The sequence below is a fragment of the Leucoraja erinacea genome, chromosome 34, assembly GCF_028641065.1.
Source record: "Leucoraja erinacea ecotype New England chromosome 34, Leri_hhj_1, whole genome shotgun sequence".
Taxonomy (NCBI): Eukaryota; Metazoa; Chordata; class Chondrichthyes; order Rajiformes; family Rajidae; genus Leucoraja; species Leucoraja erinaceus.
Window position 1 is genome coordinate 18,533,897 of NC_073410.1, and position 27,143 is coordinate 18,561,039.

The following is a 27,143-nucleotide window of genomic DNA, read 5'->3' on the forward strand; positions in this document are numbered from 1 at the left end:
TCTGAGAATTGAATAAGCCGGAGACCGCGGATGTAGGAATGTGGTGCTGACTATAAAGCGCTGTTGGAAATCAGTGGAGATAAAGGCCTGGTCGACGATTCCGACCTGGAGCCTGAAGCCCCGAGAGGTCAGAAAGAAGGAGGAGTAAACAGAGACTAGAAAGTTGGAAGTGAAAACGAATTAAGGGCAGATTAGGCAGATGGAGAGCAGAGGGAGGGTAGTGACAGAAGTTGGTAGTTGACAAGCGGATCCAAAATGGGAATGGATGTTTGGCTGATGGTTGATGACGGAGAGGGGATGGGAAGGAAGAAACAAAAACAGGTAGATGGGTATGTTTGGAGAAGGTGCCTCGTCCCGAAACGTCACCTATTCCTTGTCTCCAATCTAACGAAGGACGTTGACAAGAAACGCCACCTATTCCCTTTCTCCGGGTTTGAAAACATTCTCGAAACGAGACATCATTCATTCCGCTTCTGTGAGATTCTGAGTGACCCGTTCAGTTACTGCAGCCTTTGTGTATATCTTGTGTATGTCGGGTATATGGAGTCAGGTGGAAGCAGTTGAACCTGGTTGGCGTGGCAGTTGCCCAATTATCCCTTTCTCCTTTAGTCTTTGAGCATTAAACAATGCAATATACAGAATAGCATAGTACAGTGTGATAAGATGGGCCATGACAATGTAAAACCATAGGAACTTTGGGTAGAATTTAAAATGTGAAATTGTCAGAAGTGGGATTCGAACCCACGCCTCCAGTGGAGACTGCGACCTGAACGCAGCGCCTTAGACCGCTCGGCCATCCTGACCACACATCATTTCGACATATGGTTAGTGTCATTACAGGAATCAATGAGGATGATTGAATTTTATACATTTTTCCACCGTTCAGAATCCGAGAATTCGTTTTGCTGTCGTTTTAGGTTAAAAAAAAATAGTGTTACATTTCACAAGCGATTGTACGTCTCACGATGGTTTATTCAAATCTAACAAATTCACCGGTGAGTGGAAATGAGCTGATTAATCAAATTATACGCCGCTGTCGTCAGAACTGGGAAGAGCCACGTTGTACAGGGGGTCGCACGTAAGGTCACTGGGTCATAGGGCTTGACGCACGGAATCGTTCAATTCACCTGGAGGACATCCGTAACTTGCGGTATATTTTATTAATGCAAGAAACGCGTACTTTCCTACCTGTTAAAAACCGCCAAAATGTTGAATTTTCTGCGCTGAAAAAAATTGTGGAAGTCGGGGTAACTGTGGGAGACATGTACCCAACTTTAGAATTCCAAAAGTGAAGCGAAATGAACGTAAAGGGAAGCGAGAGTTGAAGAGACAACAGCAGCTAAATTGCTTGGTAAACATTGTCTGTGCAGATATCGGAATTGAAAATATTGGGAATTATCACGTTTGAATTGAATATTGAATTGAATATTTATTACATGTCCATTTGAACCTCAGTGCGGCTCAAACGAAACTTAGTGTCCACAGCCATACAACCAGAGACAATTTCTACAAGACGTATAAACAATTCAGTTTACACAAGCATCCATCACAATGAAGAGGAGATTCACTGTGATGGATGTCTGTGTGAATCTCCTCCTCACTGTGATGGAAGGCAAAGTATTTTCTCTCCCCTGCACCATTTTTCTCCCGATGTTGAAGCCCCAGGCGGGCGCTGGTAAGTCCCACGGTCATTTTAGGCCACGCCGGGCGATGTACGGCCCCGCTCCAGGTTTAAAAGTCACAAAGTTGGAGCCCCTGGTCGGTGTTGTAATGTCCCACGGCCATTGAAGCCGGACGATGTACGGCCCCGCTCCGGGTCGTTCCAACCCCACGACGGGAGAAGTCGCGTTGCGGGAGCTCCGGAAAGCGGTCTCCACCCGACCCGCGAGCTCCCGATGTTCCAGTCCACCGGACCTACGGCTGCAGCTGGAGCCTCCGAGCGCCGGGGTCGCGCCGCAGCAGCGAGTCACGCTCCGAGGCCGGCCAGCCCCACGATGGTGAGTAGTCTACAGCTCTGCGACTGGAGCCCCCAGGTCGTTCCGGCTGGAGGCCGCTCCATGGCCGCTCCACGGTGCTAGGCCCCAACGACAACGGAGACCCGACAGGGAAAAGGTCGGGTCTCCCGTGCAGGGAAGAGATTTTTTTAAGTTTCCCCCTCCCCCTGCCCCCCACATATACACAGTTAAAAAGAGTGTTAAAAAACACGAACAACTACATTTATCTGGAAAAAAAAGACAGACAGGCTGAAGGGGCCGCTGCAACACAGAGTCGCGCCGCCACTGCATTTCATCAAGTAAGGCATTATTTGTGTTTTTTCTTGATTCCTTTGGTATCTAAAAAGTCTCAGAAGTGATAAATCTGCTGTAAATGTTTCTTCACATGCGTTTTCATTTTGTATGTAAAAACCCACTTGAGAACCATGGGCGATTTAAAAAATTTACAGCCAGATTTATCACTTCTGAAACTTTTTAAATGCCAAAGGAATCAAGAAAGAACACAAATAATTAGTTGATGAAATGCAGTGAGCAAATGGCCAATGATCGCTAAGCACTTTGGCTGTTGTTGTCCCTTCAGCTCTCACTTATATCTACCGTCATTTCTCCTCACTTTTGGAATTCTGAAGTAGGCTAAATGTCTCTCACGCTTATCCCGATTTCCATAGTTATTTACAGCGCACAAATTGACAATTTCAGCCGGTTTTAACGGGCCCGCTACGCTGGAAACAATGGTAAGTGCCTTCCTGCAGTTCATCGCGTGTACTCCACTGGGAGTATCGTAGCAACAGCATGGGTCATGGGTCATGGGTCGTGACCCGACTGCCGTGAAACCTTCCTATCAAAGATAAGATCTTTGCTTCCTATAGCTCAGATCGCGGAGCCGGGGGCCGCCAGAAGAATTGCTCCGATCGCTGGCCCGCGGACCTTTACTTCCTAAAGCCGCGGTTTTCGGAGCTTCTAATCGCGGGGCAGCGTGCACTTTCCCTCACGGAGTCTGGGATACCTCGCCGGAGAAGAGCTCTGACCGCCGGTCCGCGGCCTCTAGTATATTTGGTGGTGACGGGAGAGTCGGAGCTGGGAGGATACTTCTGCAGCTCTGGCCTTCGAACAAGCAGGCGCCCTGATTTCACCCCGCTCCTTTGTTCCTGAATTTGCTTTGACTCTGAAAACTGAACCCGATTCCCTCCACAAATGTTGCCTATCCCGCTAAGTTACTCCAGCACTGTCTTTTGCTCAAGATTCGGACATTTGCAGTTCATTGTCTCTCCTTTGTTTCCGAGGATAGACACAACATGCTGGATTAACTCAGCGGGACCGGACAGGCAGCATCTCGGGAGAGAAAGAATGTTTATTTTACTCCCGTCTCCTGCAGCGATGGTGAACTACAATTCCCGGCGTGCCGCGGGGAAGCGGTTGAACACTTCCGGTTCGTTGTGGCGATGGCGGCCATTACAAGTGAGTGCAGGATGGCGACCCCGTGTCCCCAGGACAATGTGGACACAGCTGGAACTGACCAATGTCCCCATGGCCACGGCGCACAGGGTAGACAAGCCGACAGCGGTGATTCCCCAGGTAAAGCAGCCGGAGAGCCCGGGCTCCACACGTCCGGCAAACGACCCCGCCGGCAGCGCCCCTTCGACTTCAGCCAGCACGGGCGCCGGCATGTGGCGGTGCGCCTGGCCTACCTGGGCTGGGGCTACCAGGGCTTCGCCAGCCAGGCCAACACGGACAACACGGTGGAGGCCAAACTATTCCAGGCCCTGCTCCAGACCCGGCTGGTGGAGAGCCGACAAACTGCCAACTACCACCGCAGCGGCCGGACTGATAAAGGGGTCAGCGCCTTTGGGCAGGTAAGGCTGGCGTGGGGGTGGGTCAGTGTCGTGAGGTGGGGTAGTGGTAGACATACCTTGAGGATATTTCGCAGTGGACTGGACAAATGTGTAAGGAACTTCAGATACTGGTTTAAATCGAAGGTAGACGCATTCATCAGTTGAGACATTGAGTACAAGAGTCAGGAGAAAGACACAAGGACCTGGAGTAACTCAGCCGGTCAGACAACATCCCTGGTGAAAAGGAATAGGTGACGGTTAGGGTCGAGTCCCATCCTCAGACCTCCGTTTATTTCTTGACCGCAGGCCCAGCCAATTTCCCTCTACTAAGACTATTCTCCACCTAGTGAAGCTGGTCCTCTTTTTATCCTTTCTGCAGCAATGCTGTCAGACCCGCTGCGTTTCTCCAGCTTTTTGTGACTATCTTTGTTTTTGACCAGTATCTGCAGTTCCTTCCTGCACATAAGGGTCAGGATGTACTTGGAGTATTGCTTACAATACTGGTCGCCCCATTACAGGAAGGATGTGGAGGGTGAGGGTGTTGAAGAGTTTTACCAGAATGCTGCCTGGATTTGATGACATTGGCTACAAACAGATTTGGACGAGGGGATTGAAGGTTTTCTGGCCAAGTTTGTGGATGATGAGGATAAATGGGGGGCGGGTGGTGTAGAGAGGGCATGGACTCTGCAGAAGGACTTGGGCAGGTTGGGAGAGCGGGAAGTGAAGTGACAGATGGAATATAGTGCAGCAAAGTGTGGAGTCATGCATTTTGGAAGGAGGAATAAAGGCATAGCCTATTTTCTAAATGGGGAGCGAATGCAGAAATCGGAGGTGCAAAGGTACTTCGGATTGCTGGCATAAAAGTTGATCTGCAAGTTTAATCGGTTGTAAAGAAAGCAAACTCAATGCTAGCATTTACAGTGGCTTGCAAAAGTATTCATACCCCTTGGACTTTTCCACATTTTGTCACATTACAACCACAAACGTAAATGTATTTTATTGGGATTTTATGTGATAGACCAACATAAAGTGGCGCATAATTGTGAAGTGGAAGGAAAATGATATATGGTTTTCAAATTTTTTTTACAAATAAAAAACTGAAAAGTGTGGCGTGCAAAAGTATTCAGCCCCCTTTACTCTGATACCCCTAAATAAAATCCAGTGCAACCAATTACCTTCAGAAGTCACCAAATTAGTAAATAGAGTCCACTTGTGTGTAATCTAATCTCAGTATAAATACAGCTGTTCTGTGAAGGCCTCAGAGGTTTGTTAAGAGAACATTAGTGAACAAACAGCATCATGAAGCCCAAGGAACACACCAGACAGGTCAGGGATAAAGTTGTGGAGAAGTTTAAAGCAGGGTTAGGTTATAAAAAAATATTCTAAGCTTTGAACATCTCACGGAGCACTGTTCAATCCATCATCCGAAAATGGAAAGAGTATGGCACAACTGCAAACCTACCAAGACATGGCCGTCCACCTAAACTGACAGGCCGGGCAAGGCGAGCATTGATTGGAGGAGCAGCCAAGAGGCCCATGGTAACTCTGGAGGAGCTGCAGAGTTCCACAGCTCAGGTGGGAGAATCTGTCCACAGAACAACTATTAGTCGTGCACTCCACAAATCGGGCCTTTATGAAAGAGTGGCAAGAAGAAAGCCATTGTTGAAAAAAAGCCATAAGAAGCCCCGTTTGCAGTTTGCCACAAGCCATGTGGGGGACACAGCAAACATGTGGAGGAAGGTGCTCTGGTCAGATGAGACCAAAATTGAAGTTTTTGGCCTAAATGCAAAACGCTATGTGTGGCGGAAAACTAACACTGCACATCACCCTGAACACACCATCCCCACTGTGAAACATGGTGGTGGCAGCATCATGCTGTGGGGATGCTTTTCTTCAGCAGGGACAGGGAAGCTGGTCAGAGTTGATGGGAAGATGGATGGAGCCAAATACAAGATAATCTTGGAAGAAAACCTGTTAGAGTCTGCAAAAGACTTGAGACTGGGGCGGAGGTTCACCTTCCAGCAGGACAACAACCCTAAACATACAGCCAGAGCTACAATGGAACGGTTTAGATCAAAGCATATTCATGTGTTAGAATGGCCCAGTCAAAGTCCAGACCTAAATCCAATTGAGAATCTCTGGCAAGACTTGAAAATCGCTGTTCACAGACGCTCTCCATCCAATCTGACTGAGCTTGAGCTATTTTGTAAAGAAGAATGGGCAAAATGTTCAGTCTCTAGATGTGCAAAGCTGGTAGAGACATACCCCAAAAGACTTGCAGCTGTAATTGCGGCGAAAGGTAGTTCTACAAAGTATTGACTCGGGGGCTGAATACTTTTGCACGCCACACTTTTCAGTTTATTATTTGTAAAAAAAATTGAAAACCATGTATCATTTTCCTTCCACTTCACATTTATGCGCCACTTTGTGTTGGTCTAGCATGGTGCACGGACTCCACCATCATCGAGAGTCACTGCTCAGCTAACCTTGAATTCCTCTTGGTTAGATGCAGACCGTTCTATCTGCCCAGAGAGTTCACCTCCACTGTTGTGACTGCAGCCTATATCCCTCCTGATGCTAATGCCAAGCTTGCAATGAAAGAGCTGCATACTGCCATTAGCAAACAACAGACGCACAACCCCGAGGCAGCCTTCATTGTTGCGGGTGACTTCAATCACTCCAACCTGAAGACTGTACTCCCCAAATTCCACCAACATGTATCCTTCCCCACTAGAGTAGACAAGACACTGGACAAAGTCTACACCAACATGGCTGAAGCTTACAAAGCCATCCTCCTCCCCCACCTTGGTCAGTCTGATCACGTCTCATTGTTCCTGCTCCGTAAGTACTCCCCACTCATCAGACGGGTTAAACCAACTGTAAGGACAGTTAAAGTCTGGTCAGAGGAAGCGGACTTCACACTTCAGCAGTGTTTTGGAAACACTGACTGGAAGGCGTTTGCAGCCCAGGCCACCCTTGACTCTCACACGGACATTGATTCCTATATATCCTCTGTTCTGGACTTTATAAACTCCACCATCAATAGTGTCACCTCCCTCAAACAGGTGACCATATACCCGAATCAGAAGCCATGGATGAACAGCGAGGTCAGGCTACTGCTGAAAGCACGGGACACCGCTTTCAGGTCAGGCGATGCTCGAGCCTACAGTTCATCCAGGGCTAACCTGAAGAGGGGCATCAGGAAGGCCAAGCACTGCCATAAGCTCAGGATTGAGGAGCACTTCAACAACAACTCCGACCCCCGACGCATGTGGCAAGGCATCCAGGCCATCACGGACTACAGACCCTCCAACATCACCCCCACATCCAGCGACGCCTCCTTCCTTGAGGAGCTTAATCACTTCTATGGCCGCTTCGACAGGGACAATCTAGAGACAGCCATCAAGGCTGTGCTACCTGCCGATCACCAACCCCTCACACTCACCCCCTACGACGTGTACGTGGCACTGAGTAGGACTAATGCACGTAAGGCTGCTGGCCCTGACGGCATCCCCGGGCGCGTGCTCAGTGCCTGTGCTGCGCAGCTGACAGACGTCTGGACTGACATCTTCAACCTGTCACTTGCCCAAGCAGTTGTCCCCACTTGCCTTAAAGCCACCTCCATCGTGCCAGTGCCAAAACACTCCACTGCGGCAAGCCTCAACGACTTCCGCCCAGTTGCACTTACCCCCATCATCACCAAGTGCTTCGAGAGGCTGGTCCTGGCACACCTCAAAAGCTGCCTACCCCCCACACTGGATCCCTATCAGTTTGCCTACCGCAAGAACAGGAGTACGGAGGATGCCATCTCAACGGCACTTCACTCCGCCCTCTCCCACCTTGACAACAGAGACACTTATGTAAGAATGCTGTTCATCGATTACAGCTCAGCATTCAACACCATTATTCCATCAAAACTGATCACCAAACTCGGTAACCTGGGCATCGACCCCTCCCTCTGCAACTGGATACTGGACTTTCTAACCAACAGACCCCAGTCTGTGAGGTTAGACAAGCACACCTCTTCAACCCTCACCCTGAACACCGGCGTTCCTCAGGGCTGTGTGCTGAGCCCCCTCCTCTACTCCCTCTTCACCTATGGCTGCACACCTGTACATGGTACTAACACCATCATCAAGTATGCAGATGATACAACGGTGATTGGCCTCATCAGCAACAACGATGAGCTGGCCTACAGGGAGGAGGTCCAGCACTTAGCAGCATGGTGCGCTGACAACAACCTGGCCCTTAACTCCAAGAAGACCAAGGAGCTCATTGTAGACTTCAGGAAGTCCAGAGGCGGCACGCACACCCCCATCCACATTAACGGGACGGAGGTGGAACGTGTTTCTAGCTTCAGGTTCCTGGGAGTCAACATCTCCGATGACCTCTCTTGGACCCACAATACCTCTACTCTGATCAAGAAGGCTCATCAGCGTCTCTTCTTCCTGAGGAGACTGAAGAAGGTCCATCTGTCTCCTCAGATCCTGGTGAACTTCTACCGCTGCACCATCGAGAGCATCCTTACCAACTGCATCACAGTATGGTATGGCAACTGCTCTGTCTCCGACCGGAAGGCATTGCAGAGGGTGGTGAAAATTGCCCAACGCATCACCGGTTCACGCTCCCCTCCATTGAGTCTGTCCAAAGCAAGCGCTGTCTGCGGAGGGCGCTCAGCATCGCCAAGGACTGCTCTCACCCCAACCATGGACTGTTTACCCTCCTACCATCCGGGAGGCGCTACAGGTCTCTCCGTTGCCGAACCAGCAGGTCGAGGAACAGCTTCTTTCCGGCGGCTGTCACTCTACTAAACAACGTACCTCGGTGACTGCCAATCACCACCCCCCCCCCCCCGGACACTTATTATTTTTTTTTTATTCAAATCGTTTGCTATGTCGCTCTTCAAGGGAGATGCTAAATGCATTTCGTTGTCTCTGTACTGTACACTGACAATGACAATTAAAATTGAATCTGAATCTGAATCTGAATCTGTCTATCACATAAAATCCCAATAAAATACATTTACGCTTGTGGTTGTAACGTGACAAAATGTGGAAAAGTTCAAGGCGTATGAATACTTTTGCAAGCCACTGTATTTCAAGAGGGCTTGTATACAAAAACAGGAATGTAATGCGCTCTATAAGGCGCTGGTAAGGCCACATTTGGAATATTGTGAGCAGTATTGGGCACCATATCCGAGGAAGGATGAGGTGGCTGTGGTGAGGGTCCAGAGTAAATTCACAAGAATAATTCCAGGAATTAGTATGTTAACATTTGTGAGCATTTGTCGGCACTGGGTCTGTACTCACTGGAGTTTAGGAGAATGAGGGGAATCTTCCCAATAACACTTTCTGGCTTAATCCCTCCCTTCACCACCTCCGGTTTAAATTCCAGTTGGAATATTTTGGAGGAGCCAGAAACCAAGAACAAGAACAACAGGGAACCTCTTTGAAACATACATAATAGTGAAAGGCTTGGATAGTGTGGACGTGGAGAGGATGGTTCCACTAACGGGAAAGTCTATGACTAAGAAAGTCTAGCCTCAGAATTAAAGGACGTTCTTTCAGGAAGGCGATGAGATGAAATTTCTTTAATCGAAGGGTGGTGAATCTGTGGAATTCTTTGCTACAGAAAGCTGTAGAGATCACCAGTGGATATTTTTAAGGCAGAGATGGATAGATTTATATTTAGTATGGGTGTCAGAGGTTATGAGAAGAAGGCAGGAGAAAGGGGTTAGGATGGAGAGATAGATCAGCCATGATAGACTTCATGGCCAAATGTCCTAATTCTACTCATCACTTATGACCTAATGACAGACTTGGATTGTTTTCTCTGGAGCCTCAAAGGCTGAGGGGCAACCAGATTTTTAAAACTGATAAGGTAGAGTATCAGAATCTTTTTCCCGGGGTTGGAATGTCAAAGACTGGAGGGCATACCTTTTAGGTGAAAGGGGCAAATTGTAAAGGAGATGTGTGAGGCATTCATTTTACACATAGTACAGTAGGTGGCTGGAACGCCTGCCAGCGATAGAGGCGGAGGCAACATGATTGTGATGTCCAGGAAGCTTTTAGACATATTGATAGGAAGGGAATGGATGTGTATGGATTATGTGCAGGCAGGTGAGTCTTGGCATTGTGTGTGGCACAGACATTGTAGACCAAAGGCCTTGTGCTGTTCTTTTCTCAGCTCCCGAGAAGAAAAGCCTTGGTGCAGGAAGTAAGAACTGGTGTGGGCCGGTTTATAGATCAGCGGGAAGCTCGGCAGAGAACCTTCAAATGCAGTTTAATGCAGCAAAATGTGAGGACGTTGAATGGAAAGTGAGAGTAAATGGCAGAATCCTGCGCAGCATTGGTCAACAGATGGAGCTTTAGGTGCAATTCCACAGTTCCCTGAAAGTGATAACACAATTAGATAGAGTGGTAAAGAAGGCATATGGTATACTAGCCTTCATCATCGGAGCATTGTGTATAAGCGTCAGGAAGTCGTGTTGTGGTGTATAAAACTTGGGTCAGGCTGACTATGTAGTGAGGTGTGCCGTTCCTGCTGTCCCACTTTACGAAGGATGCCGAGGCTTTGGCGAGGATGCAGGGGATCATCAAATTACTGTCTGAATTGGTGGGTATTAGCAGCAAGGAGAGTTTGGACTAACTTGGATTGTTTTCTCTGGAGCATTCGAGGCTGAGGGGAGACCTGATAGAAGTGGGGTCACAGTTGGGTATTGTTGGGCCATTGGGAGTTGCCTCCCGTTGTGTGGTGAGAGAGATAATCTGCAGGTAGATGAAGGGGAATAAAAGGGGATAATTGGTGTCGGCAAAAGTCCCTTTTTTCTGCTAATTTGATTTTGTGAACTCTCCCTCCATTCTTCCCTTTCCCCTTTATCCCTGTGCCTCCCTTTCCCCCCCTCCCTCTTCTACATTTTTCTCCCCCTTCCTTTCCCCATTCTCTGCTCTTCATCCATTCCCTCCTCTCTGTCTCCACCCCCTCCCCCCCTGTATTCTCCCATCCCTTCCATCCATCTTAACCGTCCTATCTGCCACGCACCCCCGCCACCCTCTCGCCATCCTAACCCTCACGTCCTCCGTCCCCTCAGGTGGTGTCTCTGGAGCTGCGCTCTCGGACCCGGGGCCCGGACGGTGCAACGTTGCCGGGGGACGAGCTGCCGTACACACGGCTGCTGAATCGGTCTTTGCCGCGGGACGTGCGCGCCCTGGCCTGGGCGCCGGCACCCCCCGGCTTCAGCGCTCGCTTCAGCTGCCAGCACCGCACCTACCGCTACCTGTTCCCGGTGGCGGGGCTGCAGCTGGGCCTCATGGTGGAGGCGGGGCGCCGGATGTGCGGCACGCACGACTTCCGCAACCTCTGCCGCATGGACGTGGCCAACGGGGTGCTGCGCTTCGTGCGCACGGTGCTATGGGTGCGGGTGTGGCGGGCTGGCAGCGGCCTAGGTTGCATGGAGGTGCGGGCCCGCTCCTTCCTCTACCATCAGGTGCGCTGCATGGCCGCCGTGCTGCTGCTTGTGGGCCGTGGGTTGGAGGATGTGGAAGTAGTGGACCAGCTCCTGGACGTGGAGAGCAACCCCTGCAAACCCCAGTACAGGTACGGCTGCATGACCTCCAACCCCTTACCCGCCTGACCTCCAACCCACAGCGACCACCAATCCTGCCGACCCATCATCCGCCCGACACCACGTGCTCTTCACCTCTGTCTTCCCAGCCATCCCAGCATCCTGACCTCCAAACTGTGACCATTGACCTCCCTGCCTCTCCGACGCCCCCAAACCCCACCGACCCCCAAGTAGTTTGGTTTTTGACTTGCATGACTGTCCTAACCTCTTACCCCACACCTCAACAATTGACCTCAACCTCCTCTGATTGTGTCACGTGTTGCGGAGGCTCAGTTTCATTCTAACCCCCCCCCCCCCCCCCCCCCCCCCCCCCCCCTCCATAGTTGTAGGCCCTACCCTCAAGGTCCCTCTGCTCCTCAAAACTCCCTACCATTCACATTGTGTGTCCTCCCCTTGTATCCTGATATTCCACTGTTTGTCAGCACTCCCTACATTGTGGGTGACTTCCCTTATACCATGATGTTCCTCAGTAGTCCCCACCATTCTCGGTGTGTATCCTCCCTTGTACTCCACTGCCCTAGAGCTTCCCTGGAGCCAGATAACAACCTCCTGCTTGTCAACATCCAGGATTATTATCTGTATTTGCTGACAGACGCTCCCCTGTCTATAGCATGGCTGTGGATTATCCGCTGGTTCTGCACGACTGCTCCTACGAAAACCTGGAGTGGAACTTCGACCCGGAGGTCCATGCCTTCACAGTGCGTGACCTGCAGACCATGTGGGCCAGTTATGCCATCAAAACTCGGATCCTTTACTCCATGCTCAGCGGACTGGGACAGGCACCCAATCCCCAGGACCCAGGTAGGAGGGGGAGTTCAGAATACAGTTGAATGTGTGTGGAGAGGAAAGGCCTGAACTTGTCCCTGTGTAACAGGCTGACATAGAACAGTGAACGGCAGGGCCATGGGTATGTTGTGGAGCATTGGGCAGGTACATAGTTCCTTGAAAATTGCATCACAGAAACATGAGGTGGTCATAATGGCATCTGGTACATTGGCCTTCATCAGGCAACGAGTTGAGTACAGAAGATGAGCTGTCATGTTACAGTTACTCAAGACATTGGTGAGTCCTCATTTGGAGTATTGCATTCAATTATGGTCATTAAGGTGGAAAGGGTGGAGAAGATTTGCAAGGATGTTGCCAAGACCCGACGGCCTGAACGATAGGTGGAAGGTAGGCGGGCTAGGACCTTATTCCTCAGACTTCAGGACGATGAGAGATTATCTTATATATGTGTGTAAGATCATGAGGGGAATAGTTGAGGTAAATGCAGTCTTTTATCCAGAGTAAGAAATCAAGAACCATAGGTTTAAGGTCAGAGGGGAAAGATTTAGTAGGAACCAGATGTACAACGTTTTCACAGAGGGTGGTGGCTATATGAAACGAGCTGCCAGAAGTGGTAGTTGCGGTAGGTATTATAACAACATTTAATTCAACATTCTTAATTAGTACAGGTGCCGGAGATTATGGGGGGAAGGCAGGAGAATGTGGTTAGGAGGGAGAGATAGATCAGCCATGATTGAATGGCGGAGAAGACGAGTTGAATGGCCTAATTCTACTCCTATCCCTCATGACCTTTAAAAGGCATTTGAACAGGTGCATGGATATGAAAGGTTTAGAGGGATGTGGGCCAAATGCAGGCAGGTCAGACTAGTGTAAATGGTGCATCTTTCAACATGGATGTTGGGCCGAAGGGGCAGTTTCCATGCTGTATGCAACTATGCCTCTAAAGATGCCCTATCGATGCTATTCCCATCTCCCTGTGTTTGGCCCATATCTTTCCAAAGCCCTTTCTATCACGAGCCTATACGGGTGTCTCCTGAATGTTATTATATGTCCGCCTCCAACACCTCCTCTGGCAGCTCGTTCCACATACCAACAACCCGCTGCGTGGGAAACCTGCCCTTCGGGACTCCTTTAAATCTGTCTCATCTTAAATCTGTACCTTCCAATTTAGGCCCTCCTAGCCTGGGTGAGAAAGACTGTCCACCATCTCTACGTCCGACATGACTTCATGAACTTCTGTAAAGTCACCCCAGCCTCCTCTGCCCCAGGTTGAACGTATCCAGCCACTCCTAATAACTTGAGTCCTCCAATCTTTGTAACATCCCGGTGAATCTCTTGGGCACTTAGGTAATTGCATCCAACCAGTTGACCAGAACTATACACAACCCTTCAACTTCAAACTCATCTACGTTTTCTACAGCTGTAAATTGATGTCCCAGCTCATGTATTCAGTACCCCATCCGATGAAGGCAGGGGCGCCCAACGCCATCTTTATCACCCTGTTGCCACTGTCAGGGAACTATTCACTCTTTTCGAACTTTGTTCTACAACAGTCGTCAGGCTCCTGTAGGTTTTACTGTATATAATTTGTCACAATGCACGACTTCACATGTACGAGTTATATTCCATCTGCCATTTCTTTGCCCAATTTGCCATTTGATCAGGATCCTTTACACAACCTTCTTTGCAATCCACTAATCCAACAGCATAAACATTAGTGTTACATGACTTAGATCAGCACAGGAACAGGCCCTTCATCCTACAATGTCCATGCCGAACAGGATGCCAATTTAAATTAACCTCCTCTCTCTGCACATGATCCATATCCCTCCACTCCCTGCAAATCTGTGTGTCTATCTAAAAGCCTCTTGTAAGCTACGATCCTGCCTGCCTCCATCACTAGCTCTGGTGGTATATCCAAGAAGCCATACTGTGTACACTGTGTACTCTGTCTCTGTGTATTTACCTGCACATTTATTTTAAACTTTGCCACTTTTAAATCTTGCCGCTCTCACTTTAAACTCCTCTCAAATTAAACCAATGTCCTCTGGTTCTCCATTCCCTGACCCTGGTGAAAAGACTGCATGCACCCTATCTGTATATTAAAGCACACGGCATTGGGGGTTCAGTATTGATGTGGATAGAGAACTGGCTGGCAAACAGGAAGCAAAGAGTAGGAGTAAACGGGTCCTTTTCACAATGGCAGGCAGTGACTAGTGGGGTACCGCAAGACTCAGTGCTGGGACCCCAGCTATTTTCAATATATATTAATGATCTGGATGAGGGAATTGAAGGCAATATCTCCAAGTTTGTGGATGACACTAAGCTGGGGGGCAGTGTTAGCTGTGAGGAGGATGCTAGGAGACTGCAAGGTGACTTGGATAGGCTGGGTGAGTGGGCAAATGTTTGGCAGATGCAGTATAATGTGGATAAATGTGAGGTTATCCATTTTGGTGGCAAAAACGGGAAAGCAGACTATTATCTAAATGGTGGTCGATTGGGAAAGGGGGAGATGCAGCGAGACCTGGGTGTCATGGTACACCAGTCATTGAAGGTAGGCATGCAGGTGCAGCAGGCAGTAAAGAAAGCGAATGGTATGTTGGCTTTCATAGCAAAAAGGATTTGAGTATAGGAGCAGGGAGGTTCTACTGCAGTTGTACAAGGTCTTGGTGAGACCACACCTGGAGTATTGCGTACAGTTTTGGTCTCCAAATCTGAGGAAGGACATTATTGCCATAGAGGGAGTGCAGAGAAGGTTCACCAGACTGATTCCTGGGATGTCAGGACTGTCTTATGAAGAAAGACTGAATAGACTTGGTTTATACTCTCTAGAATTTAGGAGATTGAGAGAGGATCTTATAGAAACTTACAACATTCTTAAGGGGTTGGACAGGCTAGATGCAAGAAGATTGTTCCCGATGTTGGGGAAGTCCAGGACAAGTGGTCACAGCTTAAGGATAAAGGGGGAATCCTTTAAAACTGAGATGAGGAGAACTTTTTTCACACAGAGAGTGGTGAATCTCTGGAACTCTCTGCCACAGAGGGTTGTTGAGGCCAGTTCATTGGCTATATTTAAGAGGGAGTTAGATGTGGCCCTTGTGGCCAAGGGGATCAGAGGGTATGGAGAGAAGGCAGGTACGGGATACTGAGTTGGATGATCAGCCATGATCATATTGAATGGCGATGCAGGCTCGAAGGGCCGAATGGCCTACTCCTGCACCTAATTTCTATGTTTCTATGTTCCCCTTGTGATTCTATAAACCTCCATATGATCATCCCTCAACCTCCTATTCTAGAAGGAGTAAAGTTCTAACCTGCCCAACCTTTTTCTGTAGCTTAGCCCTCGAGTTCTGGCAACATTTTCGTAAAAAATGTCTGCATTCTTTCGAGCTTAATGACATCCCTCTTATAGGAGAGTGACCACAACTGAACACAATACTCCAAATGCAGCCTCATCAATGTCTTGTACAACTTGTTTCCCAATATTGACTGGGAATGTCATAGTGCGAAAGGTTTAGAAGGGGTGGAATTTGTTAAATGTGTTCAGGAAAGTTTATGACCGCACACAGGCGAGGGCAATGTTTGATCAAGTCTTTTTCGTGGATGAGCGTTTTGGGACCAGCGACTACTGTTGTACTAGCTTTTAGTTATGAATAGAGACAGGCCAGGACCACAAATTAAAATTCTAAATTTCGGCAAGGCGAACTTGGAAGGGACAAGACAGGAACTTGAGTTGATTGGAACAGTTTTTTGTACCAAAAGGGATGTCAGGAATGTGGCATGTTTTTAAAAGAGTGCTAGCAAGAGTCCAGGCCATGCATGTTCTTGTCAGAGTTAAGGGCAAGGCAGGTGAGTGTAAGGAAGTTTTGATGGTGAGGGAGATTGAGGCTCAGAAGGGGGCATATGAAGGGAACATGGAGCAGGCATAAGCAGCAGGGATCCAATGTGTCGTGAAGGAGTTTTGTGAGCTAAGGAGCAAGCTAAAAAAGGAAATCAGGAATGCACAAAGGGGACAGGAGGTAGTTCTGGTTGGTAATGTTAAGGATAGTTCCAAGAGATTTTATATAAGTACATGAAGGAAAAAAGGGTAACCGGGGAGAGTTTAGGACCCCTAAGGAATCAAATAAGTCAACTCTGTGGAGCATAAGGAGATGGGTAAGGTCCATAATTAGTATTTTTTCTGTGGAGAAATACGAGGACTGGGGAACTTGTGGAAGTCAGTGAAAGTGGCGTGAGAGCAGTCAGTATTATGGTCAAAGTCAAAATCAATTTTATTCATTACATGCAGTGCATTCAGCATGTATTTAGACCCCTTCACTTTTTCCACATTGTTTTACATTGCAGCGTTATTTTACAATGGATTAAATTCACTTTCTTTTTATCTTCAATCTACACACAATCCCCCAGAATGAAGAAGCAAAAACAGATGTTTCAAAATTTTTACAAGTAATTAAAAAGAAATAACTGAAATATCACATTTACATAAGTATTCAGACCCTTTGCTATGACACTCAAAATTGAGCTTGGGTTCGTCCTGTTTCCATTGATTATCCTTGAGATGTTTCTACAAATTGATTGGAGTTCACCAGTGGTAAATTAATTTGATTGGACATGATTTGCAAAGGATCATACCTCTCTATATAAGGTCCCACAGTTGATAGTGCATATCAGAGCAAAAACCAAGCCATGAAGACAGGATTGCGTCAAGACACAGATCTGGGAAACACTGCTGAGCAATTACAACCACTTGTGAAGCCATGTGACCCAAACATTATGGTGCCCTGAAATGGGGGACTATGTATAAACACAGCTGTAATTTCTACATGGTTGAAACCAAAATGTATAACAAATAGCTTTTAATAAAATCTGACAATGTGCACTTTAACCACATGTGATTTTTTTTCTATTACTAATCTTAAATTGTGGAGCACAGAGGCAAATAAATAAATGTCCCAAACATTATGGGGGGCACTGTATCCAATTTCCCAGTTGCTAAACACTTTAATTGCCCTTCCCATTCCCACACTGACCTTTCAGTCCTAGGCCTCCTCCATTGTTAGAGTGAGGCTAAACACAAATTCATAGAAACATAGAAATTAGGTGCAGGAGTAGGCCATTCGGCTCTTCGAGCCTGTACAGCCATTCATGGCTGATCATCCAACTCAGTATCCCGTACCTGCCTTCTTTCCTTATCCCCTGATACTGAACCATGTGATTTAAGTTTGCATACTAATCTCTTATGTGAGACCTAGTCGAAAACCTTCTGAAAGTCCAGATATAACACATCCACTGGTTCTCCCTTATCCGCTCTACTAGTTACATCCTCGAAAAATTCTATAAGATTCGTCAGACATGATTTACTTTTCATAAATCCATGCTGACTTTGTCCAATAATTTCACCACTTTCCAAATGTGCTGCTATCCCATCTTTAATAACTGACTCTCGCAGATTTCCCCACTGCCGATGTTAGACTCACTGGTCTGTATTTCCCCGTTTTCTCTCTCCCTCCCTTTTTAAAAAGTAGGGTTACATTAGCTACCTTCCAATCCTCAGGAACAACTCCAGAATCTAAAGAGTTTTGAAAAATTATCATTAATGCATCCAATATTTCTTGGGCTACTTCCTTAAGTACTCTGGGATGCAGCCTATCTGGCCCTGGGGATTTATCGGCCTTTAATCCATTCAATTTACCTAACACCACTTCCCCACTAACCTGAATTTCAATCAGTTCCTCCATCTCATTTGAGCAACAACCTCTCATTTTTCGAACAACAATATCTCATATTTCTCAGCTTACAACCCAGGGATATTAATATTGATTGCTCTAACTTCAAGTAATCCCTGCATTCCCTCTCTCTCCATCCCACCCCACCCAGATCACACTAGCTTTTTGTTGTAACCTAGCTACAACGAACAATGAACTGTTTATTTTACCATTGTTACTTTTTTTGCGTGTCCTTCATTCATATGTTCCATGTCTCTCTACTTCATCGCCATTCTACGTCATTTCCCTTTCCTGGGACTTTCAGTGTGAAGAAGCATCACGACCCAAAACGTCACCCATTCCTTCTCTCCACAGATGCTGCCTATCCCACTCGGTTACTTCAGCATTTTGTCTATCTTCCGTTTAAACCAGCATCTGCAGTTCCTTCATACACATTTAGACCTGTACATGGATAGGGATATTGGCAAAAGCAGGCAGATGGATCTAGTGTAGATGGTGTTAGTTGGTTGTCGTTGGCAAGTTGGGTCGAAGGACCTATTTCCGTGCTGTATGATTCTATGAATGCGACATAACCTCTCAACTTCTATATGCAATACCCTCACACACGGTTTTAGAAGACTTTGTGCCTGCATTCCTGGATTCCTCTGTTCCGTAACTGTCCCCAGGGCCCTGCCATTCACTGAAGGTCCTGCCCTAATTTGACTTCTCAAGATACAGGATCTCCCACTTTTACGCATTAAACTACATTACCCTTCCTCATTCCACGTGCCGAGCTGAACGAGGTCCTGCTGTCATTTTTAATAACATCTTCAATGTATACTATACTTTGTCTTCATCAGAGTGTTGAGTATAGAAGTTGAGAGGTCATGTATAACCATAATTACAGCACGGAAACAGGCCATCTCGGCCCTTCTAGTCCGTTATAAGACGTTGGTGAGACCGCATTTAGAACATAGGGTTCAGTTCTGGACACCATGTTATAGGAAAGATATTGTCAAGCATGAATGCTTTCAGAAAAGATTTACAAGGATGTTGCCAGGACTAGATGGTGTGAGCTTTAGGGAGAGGTTGGGTCGGCTGGGTCTTTATTCCATGGAGCGCAGGAGGATGAGAGGAGATCTTGTAGAGATATCCAAAATCATGGGAGAAATAGATTGGGTAGATTTTACCCAGAGTAGGAATCGAAGACCAGAGGGCATAGGTTCACGGTGAAGGGGAAAAAAATTAATAGGAATCTGAGGGGTAACATTTTCCCAGAAAGTGTGGTGGGTTTATGGAACAAGCTGCCAGAGGAAGTAGTTGATGCTCGGACTATCCCATCAATTAAGAAACAGTTAGACAGGCGCATGGATCAGACAGGTTTGGAGGGATTATGGACCAAGGGCAGGCAAGTGCGACCAGTATAGCTGGGACATCGGTGTGGGTGCGTTGGGCCGAAGGGCCTGTTTACACACACTGTATCACTCTTTGACTCTTATCTATTTTAGTGGCATCTGCAAATTTACTAATCATGCATTATTCATTTTGCCTGAATCATTGATATAACCAAAAACAGCAATGGTATCAGTACCGATCCCTCATACACACCACTAGTCACCAGCCTCCAATTTAAAAACAATCTTCCACTCCCGCTCGCTTCCATCCAACAAATCTATTCTGTATCTAGATAGCTAGTTTTACTTCGATCCCACATGATTCAATTCAACCTTCTGGAGAAAACGACCATACGGAACCTTATCAACCTTGGACTTGGAAACCTACCCGTCATACTATTAATGTCCCTCCAGTTCAGGTGAAATCCATCCCTCTTGTACACAAATCCCAATGTTCGAAGAATTGGGATCCCTGACCCCTGCTCCACATCTTCAGCCACACATTCATCCATCCTAGATCCCCATTATTACCCAAACCACAACTTGGCACTGGGACAATGTGGGTCTACTACCCTTGGTGTGCTACTCCTTAATCTTTTGCTTTGATCCCTGTATTCACTCTGCAGGACTTCACCCCTTTTCTGACCTATGTCATTTGTGGCAATGTTTACAATGATTTCTGGCTGTTTACCCACTCTGGGACATCCTGGCACTAGGAAGGCAACACACCATCCTGGAGTCTTGTTTGCTGCTGCCGAATCTCCTGTCTATACCCCCAACTAACACGTCTGCTGTCACTATTGCTCCGCCTGACCTTACCATTTCTCGCTGTGCCTCAGAGCCAACTGGCCGCCACAGACCTGGCCACTGTTGCGGCTCTCCACTAATCTGCCATCATCCCCAAACAGCATCCAACGAGGTATGGAAATAGGCGACGTTTCGGGCCGAAACCCTTCTTCAGTCTGAAGAAGGGTTTTGGCCCCAAACGTCGCCTATTTCCTTCGCTCCATAGATGCTGCTGCACCCGCTGAGTTTCTCCAGCATTTTTGTGTACCTTCGATCTCCCAGCATCTGCAGTTCCTTCTTGAACATCCAACGAGGTATACCTGAGTGGGTAGACAAAAATGCTGGAGAAATTCGGTGGGTGAGGCAGCATCTATGGAGCAAAGGAATAGGTGACATTTTGGGTCGAGACCCTTCTTCAAGAAATACCTGGGTGGAATGGCCACAGGGCATTCCTGCATTCTACCTACTCTCTTCCCTAGTGGTCACCCATCTACTTTCTGCCTGCACCTTAACTGTGACTCTTACTTATGACATCTTCAGTTTACTGGATGAACCAGAGGTTGTCCAGCTATTGCTTCAGTTCCCTAACATGGTTTGTAAGTAGTTGCAGTTGGACGCACCTCATAGGTATAGTCATCTGGGCCACTGAAAGTCTGCCTGAATTCCCACAACCCAGCTGCCATCTTTACTGCACTAGACAAAGGAAGATTTAGGATGGAAATAAGAAAAATGCGGACCGACCTTATCCAGAGCCTCCTGAACCAGAGCCCCAGCACTTAACCTTTGCAAAACCTCTTGTCAAAGCACACACTTTGCCTCTGCAAAGCACGTCACTTCCACACAGCTGATCCCAACAGGTCAGTCTGCTAATGTCAGCCTTTTAATACAACCACAAGGAGCAGTCACAATGCGATGCTAACTGGTTTCAGCCGCAAAACGGAAACTAACCTCGTTAATAATAGTGTGGAAACAGGCCCTTCGGCCCAACTCGCCCACACTGGCCAACAATGTCCCAGCTACACTAGTTTCTAACTAACCTCATTTTTGCCTTACTAAACTCCATTAAACAGCATCCTTTATCCTATCCTCATAAATCACCTTTGTCAACTCCTCAAAATCTTAAATCTATTTAGTAAGACATGACCTGCTGTATACAAACCCATGCTGACTATCCCTAATTATCCCATACTCTTCCAAATGTGAGTAAATCCCATCCAAAATATCCTCTCCAGTAGCTTCCCCATTATTTACGAGACACATCAGCATACAATGTCCTCCATTATATCTAATACCCATCTTAGATAAAGGAAGAAAGTTGAGCACTGTCTGAACATCCGTGATCTAGGTTGTACCCAGAAAAGATACAAAGATCTTTGTCGAGGTTCCTGCAACCTCATCTCTTGTCTCCATCAATAACCTGTGAGAGATCCCATATGGCCCTGGGGATTTATTCACAGTAATGTTCTTCGAGCCCTTACACTAGCTTTTCATTGGTCTCAAACTGCCCGAGCATGTTGGTCCTGCGCACACTAATCTCACTGACCTACATGTCTCACCTTGGTGAACACAGATGCAAAGTACTTGTTTAGTGCCCCACCTACAGCCTCTGACTCCCAAGCATTAATTCAGTACTTTTATCATTCACCCTGGCTAACCTTTTGTTTTTAATGATTGTATAAAAAGCGAGTGATTTTTAAAAAAAAAGCCTGAATGACCAATGACATTTCATGGTCACTTTTGGCCCTTCTAATTTCACATTTGACTGATTTCCTGCTTGCTTTATATAATTGAAAGGCCCTGTCTGATTTCTTCTTTCTAAACCTTACATTTGCCTCTTCAAAAAGTGATACAGCGTGGAAACAGGCCCTTCGGCACAACTTGCCCACACCGGCCTACAATGGCACCAGCTACACTAGTCCCACTTGCCTGTGCATGGTCCTCCAAAACTGTCCTATCCATGTACCTGTCTAACTATTTCTTAAACAATGGGATTGTCCCAGCCTCAACTACCTTCTCTGGCAGCTTGTTCCATACATCCACCACCCTTTCTGTGAAAAAGTTACCCCTCAGATTCCTATTAAATCTTTTCCTTTCACCTTGAACCTATGTCCTCTGGTCCTTGATTCCCCTACTTTGGGAGAAAGACTCTGTTCATCTACTGGATCTATACCTCTCATGATCTTTCTATAGCTCATACCCTCTAATCCTGGCACCATCCTCGTAAATCTTTTCTGATCCCTTTCGATCTTGCCAATATCTTTCCTATAACATGGTGCCCATAATGAACAAAATATTCTAAATGCGGTCTCACCAACGTCTTATACAACTGCAACATGATCTCCCAACTTCTTTACTCAACACTCTGACTGATGTAGGCCAGAGTGCCAAAAGCCTTTTTTTGACCATCTCATCTTCCTGCGACTTCAAGGAACCATGCACCTGTACTCACAATCCCTCTGCTCTACAACACTACCCAGAGATCTACCATTTACTGTGTAGGTCCTGCCCTTGTTTGACGTCCCAAAATGCAACACCTCACACTTCTCTGTATTAAATTCCATAAATCATTCCTCTGCCCACCTGGCCAATCGATCCAGATCCTGCTACAATTGTGCACAACCATCTTAAAACCACTAACTTTTGTATCATCAGGAAACCTGCCAATCTTGCCCTGGATGTTCTCATCCAAATCATCGATGTAGAATCAAACAGTAACGGGCCCAGCACCGAACCCTGAGGCACACCACTAGTCACAGGCCTCCAGTCCGAGAAGCAAACTTCCACAATCACCCTCTGCTTCCTACCATGGAGCCAATTTGCTATCCATTCAGTTATCTTTCCTTGGATCCCATGAGATCTAACCTTCCAGAGCAGTCTACCATGCAGTACCTTGTTGAATGCCATACTGAAGTCCATGTACACAACATCAACAGCTCTACATCACCCTTTTTGGTCACTTCTTCAAAAAAGAATCAGTCAGATTTGTGATACACGACCTCCCACGTGCAAAACCATGTTGACTATCCCTAATCAGCCCTTGCCCATTCAAATGCCTGTATATCGTATCTCTTAGAATACTCTCCAGTAACTTACCAACTACAGATGTTAAGCTCACCAGCCTATAGTTCCCTACATTTTCTTGAAAAGAGGTACAACGTTTGCCACCCTCCAGTCTTCCTGCACCTCTCCTGTATTTAAAGACCACTCGTAAATTACAACCAGGGCTCCCGCATATTCCTCTCTAGTTTCCCACAATGTCCACGGATATATCAGATCCGGCCCTGGATATTTGTCTACCTTCAAACACGACAGTACCTTCAGTATTTTTTCGACAGTAACCCTGCTCTCAAGACACTTCCAGTGACTGCTCCAATTTCCTCCATCCTACTGTCTTTCTCCTCAGTAAATACAGAGGTATTTTTTATCGGTAAATGCCGCTTTGATTCCTGAGAGGTCCCACTCTCTCTCTAGTTCCCCTTGTCCTCCTTATGTATGACTAAAATATTTGGGGCTTGTCTTTAATGCTACCTGCCAGAGATATCTCCTGGCCTCTTTTTGCCCTTCTAATTTCCTTTTTGAGTTTACTCTTCAGCTCCCAAAACTCCTCCAGGTATGAACTTGATCCCAGCACCTGTCCCAATCATCCTTGTTTGTGAGTAATGTCTCAATTTCCCTCGTCAGCAAAGCTTCCCTACGTTTGGCTGCTTTGTCCTTCACTCTAACGGGGATGTACACATCCTGATCTTTCTACAGTACACTTTTAAAAACATCCCACTTGGCCGATGTTCCTTACCCATCTAATAACCTGCTCCAGTCAACTTGAGTGAGACCTTTTCTCTTAGTCTCAAAGTTGGGCTTACCCCAGTTGTGCATTTTAACACATGGACCCGCTCCATCCCTATCCATAACTATCTTGAACCTAATCGAACAGTGGTCACTGGTCCCAAAAGGCTCCTCCACACACACTTCATTAACTTGCCCTTCGCAATTTCCCAATACTAGATCCAGCGTTGCCCTCTCACACTTGGGGGCCTCCACATACTGCTTAAGACAACTGTCCTGAACACTTTTGAAGAATTGCACCCCATCTGAACCCTTCACGCTATGATTTTCCCACTCTATATTGGGAAAGTTAAAATCCTCTACTACACCAACCTTATTTGACCTGCACCTGTCTGCAATCCCTTGGCACATTTGTTCCAATTCCTGCTGACTATTTGGGGGCCTGTAGTACACCCCGACAAACTGATGATCCCTTTCTTGTTCCTCAGCTCCACCCATATAACCGTGTTAGACAAACCGTCCGTAATGTACCTCTGAACAAAGCTGTGGCATGCTCCTTAACCAACCATGCAACGCCCCTGCTCCTTTTCCATCATCCCTGTCTCTCCTGAAGCTCCAGTATACCTGAATCCCTGACCCTGCACCAATTCCTCAGCCACACATTCATTTCCCCTACCTTCCTATTCTTGCCTTCACTAGCACAAGATACTGGAAGCAATCCTGAGATCACCCTGTAGGTCCTGCTTTTCAGTCTTCTTCCCAATTCCGTAAATTCTTGTTGCAGAACCTCCTTCCTTTTCTGACCTATATTATTTGTGTCAACATTCACAATATAACCTCCAGCTTCTCCCCCTCACTCTTGAGGATGCCGTGCAGCCGCTCCGAGACATCCTGGATCCTGGCACCAGGGAGGCAACACGCCATCTTGGAGTCTCACCTGCTGCCGCAGAATCTCCTGTCGGCAACTATGACGATGGAGTCTCCCACCACTATGGCTCTGCCTGATGTCACTCTTCCCCATTGAACCTCGGTACCAGGGTTGAAATCACAGCTGTGGCTACCACTCAATCGTGTCATGTTGGCCGCTCCCGTACCACATTTTGAGCCTCTTTGATCATCCAATGTCCCTTTACCATCCTAATCCCTCCTCCTTACTGGAACATGCTGGTCCTGAAGTCTGGTCAGTGGCCTTTAAATGACCAGATGTTAATTTATCTAATTACAACTGCTCCCAATTTACTCTCCCTAGTTTTTGCCTAATAATGTTTTCAACTGGCATCCTCCAATTTACTATGTTTCTCCAATGTCCAGACATCCTTATTCATAACTATTTTCAAACTTATGAAGTAAGATTACAAACTTACTGAGCATGTCGTCTACATTCTCATCCAAGTTGTTAATGTAGTTCCCTGTGACACACCGCTCTTCACAGGCCTCCAGACTGAAAAACATCCCTCTATTGTCATGTTTTTTTTAGCTTTAAGGGTCAGTTAAGCCAACTTGGATTGTTTGCTCTTCCACGTCTGAGTTTGAGGACAGACCTCAGAAAAATGTATAAAATGATGAGAGGTGTAGATAGTGTAGCTGGTCAATTATTTACCTAAATTTTAAACACTGGAGGGCTGAGGTTTAAGGTCTGAAGGGGGAAATTTAATGATGTGTAAGTTTTTTGTCTCTCTCAGAGGAATGGTGGTGCTTGGAACGCGCTGCCAGAGGAGGCGGTGGAAGCAGATACAGTAGGGGCATTTAAATGGCTGTTTGATAGACACAAGAAAAGCCTGGGAATGGAGGAAAATTGATTACATGCAGGCAGATTAGATTAGATGAGCATGAAGGCCCGCACAGGTATGGTGGGCCAAATGACTGTGCCTGTCCCTTTAATACCCTGTGGATCTGATGATGTTTTATACACAGAATGTCACAGGTCTTCACACAGTGCCTCAGTTAATGAAGGCCGGCATGCTAAACCCACCCTTCATTGCTCTCCACCTGTCATGCCATTGTGGACTAAAGGTCTGGGGGTTTAGAGAGGGGTAGGACCTTATGGTAGAATGGGAGGGGGCAGTGGGAGAGCAGGGCCTAAATACAACAACCAATTGTGTGCTTGCCATCTTGCAGAGGACCAGGAGGAGGGGGATGATGAGGAGGAGAGTGCGCTGACTGCCTGGGGCCGCACCCAGCCCACCTTCACTGACCTGTCCCAGTCCCTGCTGGAGGGAGTACGGCCAAGGAAATACAAGCCGCTGATGGAGCGGCAGAGATGCGAGGGGCTCGAGTCGAGGATCCTCCATTATGTCAAACGGGGGCGAATCTCACTGCCCGAGGAAATGAGGAAAACTGAGGGACAGCAGCATCCTGTGGAGTCCCAGGAACATGAGAGACAACGCGACTCTGTGGACCTCCTGGAAAATGAGGGGCGAAGGGACCATGTGGAGCTCCAGAAAGAGGGGCATCGGGACCCTATGGTGCCCCGGGAACAGAGGGGGCAGCGGGACCCTGCGGAAAACCACAAACAGGGGGGGCAGCAGGACCCTGCAGAGCCCCGGGAACAGGAGGGGCAGCAGGACCCTACAGAGCATGAAGATCAAGAGAGACGATTGGACTGTGGGGAGCCCATTGAAAAGCAGAGGCGAAGAGAAGCGGCAGATTTGATGCATACGGACGGGCAGTAAGACCCAGGGGAACTGGGTGCATCCCTCTTGGTGACTGCACGCTCGCGGTGGTACTGAAGTCCTGTGGATAGTGGGCCTGGAACTTCAGCCAGAGGGGGAGGGACGAAGTGCGGGGGCCAGAGAAAATGTCCGCTTTTGTGGAAAGATTCTCAGCGTGGAGTTTGGAGAAGATTTGGCGGGAAAGCATCGGGAGAAGGATCAAGATTGTAGAAAGGGAGAATTAAATATCTATACATACATTACTAAAACTCTCATCTTGTTTGTTTGTGCCTATTTCTGCACAAAAACGGCACACGAAAGCGCCCAGCTTACGCACCATTGTCCTGTGATGTAAATTCAACAGCTTTCGTTCGGGTGGTTTCGTTCAGGTTGATGGTATATTTTATGTTATTGACGTTTAAAACTTTTTTAAAAAAGGATACCGCGCATGCGCATATTGGTGTCCTCTCCTGTCAGTCAATGCCGCTGCTTCTTCCGCCTCACTCACAAACCCCTCTCTCTCCTCCTCACAGTAACTTATCTGCCGTCACCCCCACCCCTGGGTTCAGTGGAAGCTCTGGTCCCGTC

At 47.3% G+C, this 27,143-nt stretch overlaps 1 protein-coding gene and 1 non-coding gene across 2 annotated transcripts; one reads left to right on the plus strand and one right to left on the minus strand.

The window, feature by feature from the left end:
* Positions 1–720: 720 nt before the first annotated feature.
* On the minus strand, positions 721–803 carry trnal-cag (transfer RNA leucine (anticodon CAG)). The gene has a single exon. It is a non-coding gene; the product is annotated as a tRNA-Leu (tRNA).
* Positions 804–2,871: 2,068 nt separating this feature from the next.
* pus3 (pseudouridylate synthase 3) lies at positions 2,872–26,816 on the plus strand. The gene is made up of 4 exons (XM_055661945.1): positions 2,872–3,847; positions 10,917–11,422; positions 12,061–12,251; positions 26,023–26,816. Exons 1-4 carry the CDS (start codon positions 3,437–3,439, stop codon positions 26,574–26,576), a joined length of 1,662 nt encoding a protein of 553 aa, XP_055517920.1. The 5' UTR covers positions 2,872–3,436; the 3' UTR covers positions 26,577–26,816.
* Positions 26,817–27,143: the final 327 nt, after the last annotated feature.

Bases quoted from the DNA above. Each gene is read 5' to 3' on its own strand.
- pus3 (XM_055661945.1), top strand. From the start codon at position 3,437: ATGGCGGCCATTACAAGTGAGTGCAGGATGGCGACCCCGTGTCCCCAG. The intron at 3,848-10,916 runs GTAAGGCTGGCG...CCGTCCCCTCAG, and splicing joins GGGTCAGCGCCTTTGGGCAG to GTGGTGTCTCTGGAGCTGCG. The intron at 11,423-12,060 runs GTACGGCTGCAT...CCCTGTCTATAG, and splicing joins CCCTGCAAACCCCAGTACAG to CATGGCTGTGGATTATCCGC.